The following is a 13615-nucleotide window of genomic DNA, read 5'->3' as shown; positions in this document are numbered from 1 at the left end:
GTAATGTCACGGTACGGGCTCACGGGCAGAGAGGACAGGCGCGTGTACAGGTTCTATTGCTACAGCTAATCAACAGGCTCTCACTACAGGTAGTATAGAGTAGAAGACAGGACGTAGCTCGAAGAGCTACACTAGTGAAGTTGCGGCGGTTTTGCAGAATCCGGGTGCTCGGACCCTCACCCGGATTCTGTCGGCAGCCAATCAGACGATCGCGCGCCGGCCACTCAGCCAGCGCCGTGACAATAGGGTTATATAACTAGTACTGCTAAAGAATATCTAGAACTATGATACCTCGCCGAATTAGAGGAGGAATAGTTCCTAGTTGCTGAGGATATAATTTTATTACTTAAATTATATTTTATATCTAAAAATAAATAGGCGGAGAGCTAAGCAGCTTTCCACCGCCTATTAATAGGAAGAAAGAAGACCTTTATGGAATTTAAAGCGTACTTTATTAGTGCAGCCGTAAAAGGGTCCGTATTAAGATTAGAATAGTTCTTCTACCTCTAGGAGAAGATTATACTAGCGCTACGAGCCCTAAACTTAGAATTTAAGTATCTGTGGGTAGACTTGTTTGAAAAAATAGTTCAGCACCTAACGGCTTTTAATATAGAAAGAAGAAACGCACTACTTAGTATCTACTTAGAGACTAGGCCTAGTTAAGCTTTAGCTCTCTTAATAAAATAAAATCTACGGCTAAATCGGGAGTTTCGACCTCGTACCTACGATACTAGGCCCGATCTGGCCCCGACTCCGTACCGCGCCTATTCCTCTACTCTCAGACCAGCATCGAAAACTCCCGCACTAGATAATGTTACTCCTGGCAATTACTACTACTGCGGTAAGCCTGGCCACTACGCTAATAACTATCTAGTCCTGCGGGTAAGAGAAATTTAAGTAGAGATAGAAGATTATAAGGACGCCCTTAAGTATTATTCGGATGAGACTTGGTCGGGAAATGACGAGGCCTAGAGAAACGCTCTAGCCTAGGTATGAATAAGTATAACCTTGCGAAAATAGATCTATTAAACTTGTTTAGAGGTAAACATTTCCGTACTTCTACCGTTTTATATTCGAAGAGTTATAGGGTTAGCTTAGAATCTCTAGTTAATACTAGAGCCTAAGGTTTTCTTTTTTTAAATTCTGCTATTGCTCTTTCTATATCTAGCTCTCTCTAGGTACTTATCTGTAGACTACCTTTTAAAATTATAGTTAAAGGATTTCACGATTAGGTACAGACCTAGGTAGATAAGTATATCTAGTTATATATCCGTATTAACGGAAGAAAGATTCTTAACTGCCCCTTTATAATTATAGATTTAGGATCTTAGGATTATATTATTAGGATTAAATAAATGCGACGATTCTAATTAAAGCTCAATACCGCTTAGAACTGAATCGTATGGCTAGCTTAATACCCCCTAACTTATAATTCTAGCCCCTCTCTTCTCGTGTAGTTGAAATTACCCTATTCTAATACTGATGCGCAACTAGATATCTGGCGTAGAGACGCCCTTTAGGAAAAGAATAAGTACTGTAGATAAACTAGCTCTCGACAAGGGCTAGTCCAGCGAATTTAAGGACTTATTAAAATTCCTAAGGTACGTCTCCTTCCGCCGCCTTTACCACCTAAACTAGAGTCACCTTAGACTCCGGCGCTAAAATCTACCTTACCTCGTATAGCGGTTATTTCCACTAATGCTTTCTATTATACTATAAAACAGAAGGAAAACGATTTCTTCACGACTAGTATCTATGAGATAGATTGAATCTTATAAGAAAGGTTAGAATAAGACGACCCTAAGAATGCTAAATTAGTGCAGGACCGACTTCCTTCCGACTACTATGCGTACCGAGATGTTTTCAGCAAAACAGCCGCTGATCGGCTGCCGGAACATCGTCGATACGACTATAAGATCGTTCTTATAGAACCCCTTCCGAATTAATTCAGTCCTCTCTATAAGCAGAGTACTAAAGAGCTAAAAGCTATAAAAACTTTTATAATGGAAAATCTCTAAAAAGGGTATATTAACTCGAGTTACTGCTTATTCGCCTCCCCTATCTTATGTGTTCGGAAGCCTAACGGAGACCTACGTATCTGTATAGATTACTATAAGCTGAATTCTATTACTTGAAAGAACGCTTATCTGATACCGCGAATAGACGAACTACTAGCTCGTACGTATAAAGCTTAGATTTTTACGAAGCTAGATATTCGCGCGGCCTTTAATAAGATCTGAATAGACCCTAACTTGGAAGAGTACACAACGTTCCGCACTTGCTATAGAACGTATAAGTCGAAGGTATTACCTTTTAGACTTTATAACGGCCCGGCTACGTATTAGCGGTATATAAACGATGTGCTAATTAATTATCTAGACAATTTCTGCATAGTCTATCTAGACGATATTCTAGTGTACTCCAAATTCAGTCTAGACCACGTCTGTCACGTCCGCAAGGTACTGGACAGGTTGTGAGCTACTGGACTTCAAGTTAATATTAAGAAAAGCGAATTCTATATTATGTTACACGGGGTAAGGGTCTATACTTCTCTATCCTGGTCCGCACTAAGGCAGGTGAGTATTACGTTAGTGTTCCGTGAGGCTTGTCTGGCGATGCAGTGGAGTTGGCGTGCTTAAGGAGGGTTTGACAAGACTAATCTATTTGATAGACTAACTTGTGACAATCTTGTTAAGTAAAGATACTAGTAAGAAAGTACAATTTGAGTTGACCACAACGAATGTAATAATGAAATCCAACCCATTCTTATATCCGTTGCCTTTGGTCCTGCCATCCCTTACTTCCCTGCCATCCCTGGGATGGTTGTGATGTTGGGGATGGCTGCCATCCCAAGGCGTCCTGCCATCCCTCGGATGGTTGCCCTTGGCGGGATGGCACATCACGTGACCTAGCCCCGCGATGATCATTACCTTCTGACGTGGACGTCCATAGGCCTTCAGCCATCTCGTCATTTGTCAAGGAGAGAATCCTTCTTGTTACTTGTAACACTAGGCCATATGGATATAGAAGGAAACGAAAAAGTAGACTTCTTAGTAAACAAGGCTATAAAACAAATACTAAAAAAATTATAAATAAGCCTAGCCTTCATAGGCACTAAGATTAAGCTTCTATAATAAGCTAGCTAAGTAGAAGAGTAGAGAAGGTATAGAGAAATAGTAAGAGAGAAGAAGAATAGCTACGGAGCTATCTTTAATCTAAAGCTTAAAAACTAACTAGCAATCCTAAGAGGCATAAAAAGAGAGATTTTAAGCTCCTTCTACTCTCTTAAGATAGGATATAGATACTTTAACTTCTATTTAAAGAGAGTTAAGAGAAGAGAATGCGATCTTTATAAATACGGGAGACTATAAATAGTAGAGTATCTACTTCTATACTACGGCTTCTACAGCGCAGAAAGAAACCAGCTTAAAAAGACTCTAGACTAAAAAGTACTTAAACTCCCGCTTCTACTCTAGCTTTTATTACTAGCACGAGGATAGGAACAAGAACGTAGCACCTTAGCTAAGAAGGCTAGAAGGAAAAATAAGAGAAATAACAATAAAAGACGAAAAATAAAGAAGAAGAATTTGATATTATTAGCGTTATTTCCTTTCCCCTAAGAGAGCTCGCTAGAAGACAGCCTAGCTGCCCTACATCTCTCCCTGTTACCAAACTGCTCTTTAGCACCAGGCGTCTAGAAAGCTAGTACTAGCTTAACTAGATAAAGGCCGAAGCACTATAGTCACGCAGTACAGCACAACGTACCAAATTGAAACTAGTTAGATAGAACGGCCTTTGGCCAAAGTCCTACATAGCCAACGGCTGATACAGGATTATAATGGAATAATAATACAATGACCGGGGATTGCATTATGAGTGGCCTGCTCTTGAGCAAGATGCAGGCTTTATGGAACTCTCAGCATTGATCGGAGTTCATCCCTCTGAGATTGAACCTGAGCTATGTTACTACCCGCTTGCTGTTCAGGTTCTGGCTCGGTTGCCAAATCTGCAACACATCCACTTCACAGCTCAAATCGAAGCACCACGAGCTTTGATGGATCGTATCTATGAGATGCAGAATGGTCGTTCGATCTTGTCCATGTTGAAGACTTTTCACTTGTAAGTGCCCCTTCTGCATTACCAAAATCTAAGCAAGATAGATCAGCTGTTCGGTTTTCGCTCTTACGAGCTTTGGGTAAATGCGGCTAATCTTAGACATCCAGGCACAAGCAGTACGAGGACGGCCCTCTCAATATAAGGAACTACATACCTCTTATGCATTTCCCCTTGTTCGAAAATTTCTCCTCTGAGAGCGATGTGCCAAACACTCCAGATGGGTCTTGCGCAGTCAATACTTTGACACACAATACCGCAGAATTGCTTTGGTGTCTAGGACCATTATCCACGATTGAAGCGCTACTGCAGACATGTCCGCGTTTGACCGTGTTCAGACTCATCATACCCGACGGAACCCGCTACAGATGGCTGTGGGATGTGGGCTATCAACCCTTGGTTACGCCACGGGATCTTGTCAAGGCATTGCTTCAAACGCACAGAAAAAAGCTGCAGACGCTCCACCTGGACTTTCATGACTATTACAATCTCCACGATCTAGAACTTCTAGAAGAGATAGAGCATCTAGAAGACTGTTTTTACACATACCCTTCATTCCGCGAATTTGAGAGTCTCACGCATATGGCCATGGAGTTCGAAAAGCTTGTGAGATTCCGCGATCTCCCAATGTCGTTGGAACATCTGGACCTGAGCTATTGCCATTTTGCTGACCTGAATCGGGCTTCTCTCAGTGATATGATTCAGCTGAAGGGAAAGTGGTGTCCAGTCATCAAATCTGTTATGGTGCGTGGTTGGGAGTCGTTCAATGAGGGAATCAATGTAGTGCGAGAGCACGCCAGGTCTTTAGACATTCCTGTACATGTTGCTGAAGATGGATGTGCGCTGACCATACTAAGTGGAGGCTATCATCTAACAATAAAGAATCTTGCGCGTTGCTAGTCTTGTCATACCTCCAAGCGTGGCATTGACCTATATCTATTCAGGCGCGTGAGCGGCGTTTTCACATCCCTTAAAAATTTCCTCGAAGATCGTACGCTACATCCATCCGATAATAAAAGGTTTAAAGAAGCAAATCCCAGAGAACTAAGACTCGGAATGGCAGATTGTATGGTTGAGAGAGTTTAGGGATTGGAAAGCGATTGTGTGGGAATAGTAAAGACGAGAGACTACGGGTCCGATATCGACTATATTTATATCCACGTCCAAGACAACAAGTTGATAAGGAGCAGTTACAGTTTCGTGTACGATGCATGCAAAGGCTTTGCCAACGCGATGGACAGTTTTAGGTATCTCGGCTCAAAGCGACCAAAAGATCTCGAATTTCCAGACACTTCCTAGTGTTTGGACGGCCCACTCTTGCTTTCATCGTCAGCGTCCTGGGGAAATTGTACACCCATGGCTCTCATCATATTTCCTGCCGGCCCAGCCATGCCAACTTGGCCTTTGAACGCCTTCAGCATGTTATCTGCAAGGTTGTAGTCTTCATCGAGTAGATCATCGTCACCGTCGTCCTCCTCTTCGTCCTCTTCCGCACTCTCAATCTCTGAGAGTTTCGCTTTGCCTTTGCCTTTGTCTTTTCCCGGCAAAGTAACTCCCGATATTGACTTTTGATCGGACTGTGGGTTGATGTTCAAAGCACCATGGCTGAATAATTCGGCTTCCATCATTTCGCTTAGCTTACGAATTTCCTCGTCTTCTTCTTTTTCAGCATCCTGTTCAAGTGCTAGGGCACGTGCTTCATCTGTAAGAATAGCTTTTTCCACTGCAGAGAGCGTCATGAACTTCTGGTAGTAGTGCTCGTACTCCGCATACTCGACATCTGCCGCGGCATCTTCCTGGTCGTCCGTACCATTCTCCTCTTCCTCCCCTTCTCGTTCTTCCTCATGACTGACCTTTGCCTTTGATTCATTTTTGGTCTTGGTTTCCGCAGTAGAGTCACTGTCTTCAGGGTCATCCCACCCTCTATCTCCTGCATCTGAATCATTGTCCTCATCCATAGGGTCAAATCCTCCGTCCGCACCTTCCGCGCCCGCTTCATTGTCGGCCAGGAAATCATTGAATCGGGCGACCATTTTTTTCAGGTTCTCTTGTGCATTCTTGTCACCAAACCCCTGGTTTCCTTTGCTACCTTTACCCTCTAATTCCCTCTCGAACTCAGCAAAATCGATATTCAACCAGCCTTCGTCATCGTCGCATTTCGGCCAGCTAGCAATCTCAGCATTTGTAGGAAGAGAGTCGTCGCCATTTTCGAGGTCCTCGAGCAGTATGTTAATCTCACGTGCAGATTTGTGTGAGGCATAAATGGAATGCGAAAGTAGCATCTGCATGCCAGCTGCAATCTTGAGACCTATCTCGGCTTTCTCGGTTGGCTTTCCTGATTTTACGAGCTGTTCCAGCGCATAGTCCCATGGGGCAGGTGATTCCCAGTGCTGTCCAAGTAGCTGCGCATATAGTACTTTCGTAAAACGCACACTAACGTCGACGAAGTCTTCCGGTGGGAATACGAGAGGTATCTTTGATTTTTCGGGCTGTAGGAGACGTATTGAGATGGGGTCGCGGAGGTAGAATGCCTCTACTACTGGGGCGATGTACGATGGATTTAGATGTAGGATGTGGGCAACTTTTCGAGGAAGGGGCACTGTTGCATGATGTTGATTGTCTGCGATTGCAGCGGGATAGCCACTTAATCGATGGAATGCCTCTTTCTCGACCTTGATATACTGTTGAGGCCGACCCGGGGTATCATGAATTATCTGTAGGGCTTGATTCTGGGAGAGCGGTGCAGGGTCCTCCTCCTTGCCCAAGGGAATGATTAACATTCGATGACTGTTTATCCACACCCTGTTATCTGCAACTTCTGGAGTGAGCCACTTGGGCAGTGCATTCGCAGCTTCGATGAGTAGGAACTCTCCATCACTATCGTATATGCGTATCCAAGCATCTTTGAATTCTTTGCTTAGCTTACGCAAAAGGTAAACGATGAGCCATTCGTCCGCTATACTATCGCCGTAGTTTGTGTGTCCTCGAAGTAGCCATCTCTGTTCCTCGCGGACAAGTTCAAGTTTCAGCGAGTCGCGTTGCCAAATATACTCCTTGAGAAATTTCTTTTCCAGCGTATTCAATGCACGTTGGAATACCTGCAGTCTTTCTCTAGTTTGGATATCAGAGAGCGTAGAGTCTATGATGAAGATGATGTATTCCACAACGTCGTCCGGTAGTTTCTTGGGGAACCCGTCAAATCCCTCGCCAAACCACTTGAGGCCGCCCTGCGGGCCTTCCATGTCGCGGAGATCTTGTACTGGTTTTGTCGTATTTTGAGCACGAATTCTCGTGGAAAACAAAGACTGAGCTTTGAAAACGATCGGTTCGGGGAGTTTTCCGTAGGGAGAAAATCACAAATCCCAGCAACGGTTCCTGAGGGCAGCTAGGATAGAGATTTTGGTGCAGGCAGCAAAATCAGAACACGTGACTGGCCGCAACGCGCGTTGCGGATTCAGCCGGATTTGGCTAGCGGCGGGGGCAGCATCCCTGTCGTGGTCCGAGCGTCACAAACAAACAACACCGCCCAAAGTATCACCAAGAGACAAACCAAAAAAGTCAACAATTACTTGACGTGCGCGCGCGCCACAGGATCCGCCATTTCTCTCACTCATGCGTCAATAGACAACATACCTATCACCCGACCATGGCGCACCTACTCGATACGCCTCGCACAGAGGTTGGCGACATGACGCGCTTCACTACTAACGAGCCCTCCTTCAGCATGGAAGAGACATTCCATGCCCCGACAGACCGCGACAGCCTCTTCAAACAAATGAGCGGCGCCCGCACGCCACGGGCTCAGCTGACTACACGACGGAACCTGAGTGCGAAGAACGAGTTCACACCTATGCTGAAGAGTGCAACCGCGAATCGAACACGCCAAGTCAACGGCCTCTTTGACGGGAAGATTACGACACCCATTGCCATGAAGCCAGGTTTTCAGGTCAGCAACACGCCGCTTCCTGAGGCAAGCATGTTCGACGTGCAATCAAGTTCTTTTGCCGAATCGGTCGATGACCGCACACAGCTGCCCGATCCCAACTCTAGTGCTATGAGCACGCCTATGGCAATACCAAGGAGGGCAGAGGGGGAGATGGACGGTGGAAACGGCAACGTGCTCACCCTAAGAGAGCAGGAAGATGTAAGTGAATACAGACATCTAAGGTGTTAATAACAAGGCTGTAGTCCAAACCGGCTAATACTACATGCAGCGACTAGCACAGATTGATAAGGAAAATTTCGGCCTGAAGCTGAAGATCCATTTCCTCGAAGAGAACCTGAAGAAGATGGGGCCCGAATTCAACCGTCAAGCCATGGAGGAGAATATCAACCTGAAATCCGAGAAAGTTACCATGTCGCGCGACCTCAAAAATTACTCAAAAGACCTCAAAGCTGCCGAGACAGAACTGGACCACTACAAACAGCAACTCCGAGAATATGCGGAGAAAGTCAAGCGGAGGCATGCAGACGAGGGTATGCGCGAAGAGATGGACGAGCTCCGACGACTGGCCGATGAGCGCGCTGCTGAGATTGAACGACTCGAGGAGAAGCTGGAAGAGGCAAGGAGCGCGGAAGAAGAGCTGGAGAGAGCCAATGCGGACCTGGAGAATGCACAAGCAGAGGTCGAAAGACGCGACAGGATGTTAGACGAGAACGACGAGCACATCAAAGATTTGGAAGATCAGCTAGAAAGAGCGAGGGTGTCACAGTCCCGCGATGAAGAGAAAGATCGCCAGCTTAAGGAACAAGCCCAGCGTATCGCTGAACTTGAAGAAGAGATGCGGTCTGTTCAGGATTCCAAGGATACAGTCCAGGCAGAAAAAGATCGTCAATTGGCTGAACGGAAGGAGAAGATTCAGGACCTAGAGGAACGACTTCGCTTGTTAGAACACGAAAAGGACACTGAAATCAACTCTCTACAGTCAAAGCTGCAGTCTGCCACGGACGGAAAGCAACAAGAGATACGTGAGCTTGAGCGAAATCTTGATGAGTTGGAACGCGAGCTGGACGAAGCGGATGAACAAAGACAGCGGGAACTTGATGAGGCCAATGAGCAGAAACAAAGAGAAATCGCCATAGTGGAAGAACGCTTGCATTCGATGGAGCGCGAGAAGGATAACGAGCTGCGAGAATTGCAGAGGCGTCTTCAGACTGCTCACAACGAACGGCAAGCAGAAATGGATGCGCTGCATGAACGATTGGAGCTTGCGGAATCCCAAGGCGACAACCAAGTACAACTAGCTCAACAATCTGCAAACGATGCCCGGCAGAAAGTATTGGAAGTTGCCCATGAGAAAGGCCTTGAGATAGAGCTTTTGCAATCTCGAGTCGATGCGGCTGAGTCCAGAGCCGACGAACTTGAAGAATTCCGCAAAAAGCACCAAGATGCGATGCAGCAGATCACTCGTTTGCAGCAAGACGTATCGACCTATGAACAGCAACTTCAGCAGTTGCGTCGAGATCTCAGTCAAAAGGACCGCGACTTGGACGGGTTGGGAAGATTACGCAGAGAGCGTGATGACGCAACTCAGGAACTCACCGGCCTTCGCGCAAATCTCAACAGCAAAGATGCTCAAGTCCAAGCACTCAACAACGCGAGGCAAGAGCGCGATGCCCTCTCCCGTGAGCTTACTACCCTTCGGCGCGAGCGTGACAGCCTGGTCTCTAAAATCTCAACTAAGGAGGAGCAAGTGGAGGCACTGCGGAGAGGCAACAGTGACCGAGACACATTGGTTGCAACTCTTCGCCAAGAACGCAACGACATCGAAAATGAGATGCGCAACCTCAGATCGGCTGTGTCAGGCAAAGATACGCAGATAGAAGCCCTCCAGAGAATCACGCGGGAACGCGACGCGATCTCTCGGGACCTGTCTACTCTTCAGTCAACACTGCAAGCTCGTGACCGCGACATAGCCACTCTACAGCGAAAGGTCGAAGCACAGGAGGCGATGCTTCAAGATCTTAAGCAGCTCAAGAGTGACCTCGGTGACCGAACGAGAGAATTGGAAACCGCAAGGCGAACGATATCTGATCGGGAAGCGGAGCTCGACGCCCTACGAAGCCATGCCGATGAGCCAGATACACAGATTGATGTCATGCAAGACATTGTTCGTAAACGGGATAACGAACTGGAAGACCTTCGTGAACAGATGGATTCGCAAAGGAGTCAAGTTGAAGCTCTCCAACGGCTAGCAGAGGAACGTCTAGAGGCACTCGAAGAGCTCAGAGATATCACCAATCGCGAGAAGGAAGACTATGAAGAAGAAATAGCTGTTCTACAAGATGACGCCGATGAGGTAGCCGAAGAGAAGGCTTCACTTGAGGAGAAGATTGGTGTGCTCGAGTCGATGCTTCGTGAAAAGGAGAGCCAGAGCAATGCATTGCAGTCCGAGACCCGAGCAGCTCAACGCGAGCAAAAGCTCAAACTCGAGGACCGGATTCGCGACCTGGAATCGAGAATTCGCGAGAAGGACGCTCAACATCGTGAGCTTCTTTCTGAAACGAAGTCAACTGCGCGCGACCAAAAATCGTCGCTTGAGCGCCAATTGAAGGACTTGCAATCACAGCTCCGTGAAAAGGAATCACAGCTGCGTCTGCTTCAAGCGTCGTCAAGAGCGATACAGCAAAAGGCCAACCAAGATGCGGTCGACCTGGATGAGCAAGCAGAAGCTCTTACCAAACGGCATATCAAGGAGATCAACGGTCTTGCCAAGCAGATTCAGTTCCTCCGAGCACGATGCTCACGCGCAGAGGCGTTCCGCGAGGCTCTTGGTTACCAGAAGAGATTTTTCCTGATGCAGATTTCGACATACAACGAATGGTATGTTTGTCTTGTTTTCTATTATTTACGCTAGACATGTATGGCTAATGCTTGTGCAGCAACCAGCAAGATCTAAATCTCATCTCGCAGATGGGCATTACACCCGACGTTACTATCCACGACCGTCGGCCTACGCTTAAATCGGCAGCTCTTGCAGTCATTGCGGCGTTTCGGATGCAAAAGTTTGCGGACGACTGGGCACAAAATAGAAAAATCCACGAGCAGTTGAAGGCCAAGCTGGAGGGCATGAGGAGGAATAGCCGAAGAGCAGTGGGTGTGGGTATGCCGCTTAGTGCGAAGAAGAGTATTGGGGGTTCACAGTTGAGGATTGCAAGGTAGAACCTGCAGTATCCTTGAAACATCTGAGACCCACAGTCTTGGGCGTGTTTTTCCAGTGTGAAGAGATAGGCGGGGGTATTGTTAGGCATTACATGGTGTTGATTGTCATTTACTCGTCTTTTCGGTCCTCGGTATAGGTTATGAATGGGGGGAGGTTTCGGCGTTTTACAGTTGCACAGAATGAAATCACGACTTTCGCAGCAGCCACTTAAAATTGCTATGACATTGTGAAACGGGGATATCATGTCCAGTATCTTAACATTATGTTCTCACTTTATAGAACAAGAAGTGGTCATCTTGTAAGACGTCACCTCTGCCTCGCCGATCCACAAACACCGCACACACCTGCATCTCCAGCGTTGATGTATTTGCTTCCTTTACAAGTTGAGCTCTTGCATGCCCAACTATCTACGACAAAGTCCTTCTGAAGCACGTGAGCACACGCCATGCATGTCAGTGCTCCGGCATCGTTCTCAAGAGAACAGATGGGGCATATAAGTGAGAGAGATGATGATGAACTGCGGGGCCGGCCAGGTGCGGGGCGTGAAAGTTCGTGGTTGCGCGTACTGAGCTCTGTAGATGAGATGACTGATGATGAAGCACCTTGTGCTGATATGGTATGGGGTTTGGTTTTAGCGGTCGACGGAGCACTCTTTGTGGTCTGTTTTGATTGTCGCGGGTTGCGTGAGACTTTGGTCGATACTGGCAGTCCATTGGATCCTTTGCGCGAGGCGGAAAAGCCTTGTATCTCGATCAACTCTCTTTTTGCATCGCCATCTTTGTCGTCATCATCATCTTCGCAGACCTTGACGAGCGCACGGCCTTTATCGTCAAGCATGCTCTTGCCATCCACATCGATTGCTGCACCATTTTGGTCACCCTCGATGAATTCATCCTCGGTATCGCTGTCCGACATCGGCTCTTCCTTGACTGTGGCTTCACCTTTCTTCGTTGTGTCAAAACGTGCTAATGCCGCTGCTGCCCTCAAATCTCGGCCTCGTGCGCTTCCTGCGACTCTCGGTTTGCCCTTTTTCTCTATTCCATTCTCCAGCTTCACTTTGGTGTCTTCATCCGCTCCTAGAGCCTGCCCTCCCGCGCCAAATTTCTTGAGGATTCTCCTTTGCTTCCTTTCTGCATACGTTAATGTCGGCTTCTCCTTTGCGCCTCGCTTCCTTTTCCCGCCCTTTCGAGCATATGTGCCTCCACAAAGATTTTCAGGGACATCTATGTGATCTGCCTCACTGGTCTGCACTGCGCCAGTGTCGAGCTCCCTACCCCTACCCCATAACCCTTGACCAGTGAAACCTCTCGCCCAGAGTGCCCTTAACTCTACCGCGTATGCATCGCGCACCTTCCAAAAGGCCTTTGAGTGGTTCATCTGCTTGCAATGAGCAAGTTCATGCACCATGACCATTTCAATCATTCTCTGGGGTAGCCATCTTCCATTGCGATCCCTCAGCACCAGCTGTATGACCTCGCCCGCATTGAAGTTGCGACCAACAAACTCGTTGTTGTACGGGAATTCCTCAAGCGCTTGGACAAGAATCATGTGCGACTTCATGAAGGGATAGCATATGGCTGCGACACGGTTCAGGATGTTCTCGGCAGTAGCGGATGTCGGGCCAGGAAGCGTGCGTATGAAGTTGATGTGGGCGTTGGGGCGTTGAGTGCGCTCATTGATGCGCTCGAAACCGAGGACCATGGCGATCTATATCGTATCCGTATTCAGTAGTCGTATTGTGTGTATAGTGGTGTGGCAGAGGCTACAAGCATAAGAGGTGCAAGTACTTTGAGGGATGCTTGCTGGGTGGCGGCTGTTTTACGGAGATAAACATGAGAGGCCGGAGTTAACAGACGCCACTACAACGCGCTGCTACACGCCATGACGCGACTGCACGTGAGCCTTGACATCACCCATCATACATTAAATACAAGACATGAATTTAAGCTTCTTGTATACACGTACCTTCAAAGAATAGTTCATCTTCGAAGAACAGAGAATGACGGTCAGCCTGAAACTACCATTGGTACTGACTATCGTCGGCCCTGTAGTGACGCTAGCCGCTCAGTTTACACCTTTGCCTACCTCGAGATACAGCTGCCCGGAGCGTCAGATCTAGTCCCCGCTGCTATTATTCCCAGACGTTGCATCAGCCGTCAGGTCATGAGGCTGAGCCAGGTCATGCACTAATCCTGTTGGCGTTGGGAATGTTGAGGCTAAGTTCTTCAGCTCTGCTCACGAAGGATCAATCTCGCCGATGCTAAACCGAAGCCTACATCTAAGCCGACATCGGAACCAAAACACAAATTGTAATAAAACTTTCACCATTGCAAGTTATT

General features: G+C 47.0%; 5 protein-coding genes across 5 annotated transcripts; 3 read left to right on the top strand and 2 right to left on the bottom strand.

The window, feature by feature from the left end:
• Positions 1 to 2470: 2470 nt before the first annotated feature.
• Positions 2471 to 2912, top strand: COCSADRAFT_350662 (uncharacterized protein; the record flags this gene model as incomplete). The annotated part of the gene is made up of 2 exons (XM_007698225.1): positions 2471 to 2598; positions 2728 to 2912. Exons 1-2 carry the CDS (start codon positions 2523 to 2525, stop codon positions 2910 to 2912), a joined length of 261 nt encoding a protein of 86 aa, XP_007696415.1. The 5' UTR covers positions 2471 to 2522.
• A 1076-nt stretch (positions 2913 to 3988) lies between these two features.
• On the top strand, positions 3989 to 4872 carry COCSADRAFT_56500 (uncharacterized protein; the record flags this gene model as incomplete). The annotated part of the gene is made up of 2 exons (XM_007697451.1): positions 3989 to 4119; positions 4224 to 4872. Coding segments are annotated over 2 exons (780 nt in total), but the record flags the coding sequence as incomplete, so codon positions are not given.
• A 315-nt stretch (positions 4873 to 5187) lies between these two features.
• Positions 5188 to 7471, bottom strand: COCSADRAFT_135285 (uncharacterized protein). Its single transcript, XM_007698224.1, has 2 exons — positions 6014 to 7471; positions 5188 to 5893 (listed from the first exon to the last, which is right to left on the bottom strand). Exons 1-2 carry the CDS (start codon positions 7353 to 7355, stop codon positions 5409 to 5411), a joined length of 1827 nt encoding a protein of 608 aa, XP_007696414.1. The 5' UTR covers positions 7356 to 7471; the 3' UTR covers positions 5188 to 5408.
• Positions 7472 to 10980: 3509 nt separating this feature from the next.
• COCSADRAFT_278465 (uncharacterized protein) lies at positions 10981 to 11428 on the top strand. Its single transcript, XM_007698223.1, has one exon. It carries the CDS (start codon positions 11027 to 11029, stop codon positions 11273 to 11275), a length of 249 nt encoding a protein of 82 aa, XP_007696413.1. The 5' UTR covers positions 10981 to 11026; the 3' UTR covers positions 11276 to 11428.
• Positions 11429 to 11582: 154 nt separating this feature from the next.
• Positions 11583 to 12977, bottom strand: COCSADRAFT_79465 (uncharacterized protein; the record flags this gene model as incomplete). Its single annotated transcript, XM_007698222.1, has 2 exons — positions 11583 to 11848; positions 11927 to 12977. 2 exons carry the CDS (start codon positions 12975 to 12977, stop codon positions 11583 to 11585), a joined length of 1317 nt encoding a protein of 438 aa, XP_007696412.1.
• Between the last annotated feature and the right edge of the window lie 638 nt (positions 12978 to 13615).

Source organism: Bipolaris sorokiniana (assembly GCF_000338995.1).
Source record: "Bipolaris sorokiniana ND90Pr unplaced genomic scaffold COCSAscaffold_2, whole genome shotgun sequence".
Taxonomy (NCBI): Eukaryota; Fungi; Ascomycota; class Dothideomycetes; order Pleosporales; family Pleosporaceae; genus Bipolaris; species Bipolaris sorokiniana.
The sequence above is the reverse complement of the archived record's forward strand: the minus strand, read 5'-3'. Positions and strand labels throughout refer to the sequence as shown.

Coding starts and splice junctions, on each gene's coding strand:
- COCSADRAFT_135285 (XM_007698224.1), bottom strand. CDS start 7,355: ATGGAAGGCCCGCAGGGCGGCCTCAAGTGGTTTGGCGAGGGATTTGAC. Junction 5,894..6,013: donor GTGGGATGACCCTGAAGACA/GTGACTCTACTG, acceptor ATGCCGCGGCAG/ATGTCGAGTATGCGGAGTAC.
- COCSADRAFT_278465 (XM_007698223.1), top strand. CDS start 11,027: ATGGGCATTACACCCGACGTTACTATCCACGACCGTCGGCCTACGCTT.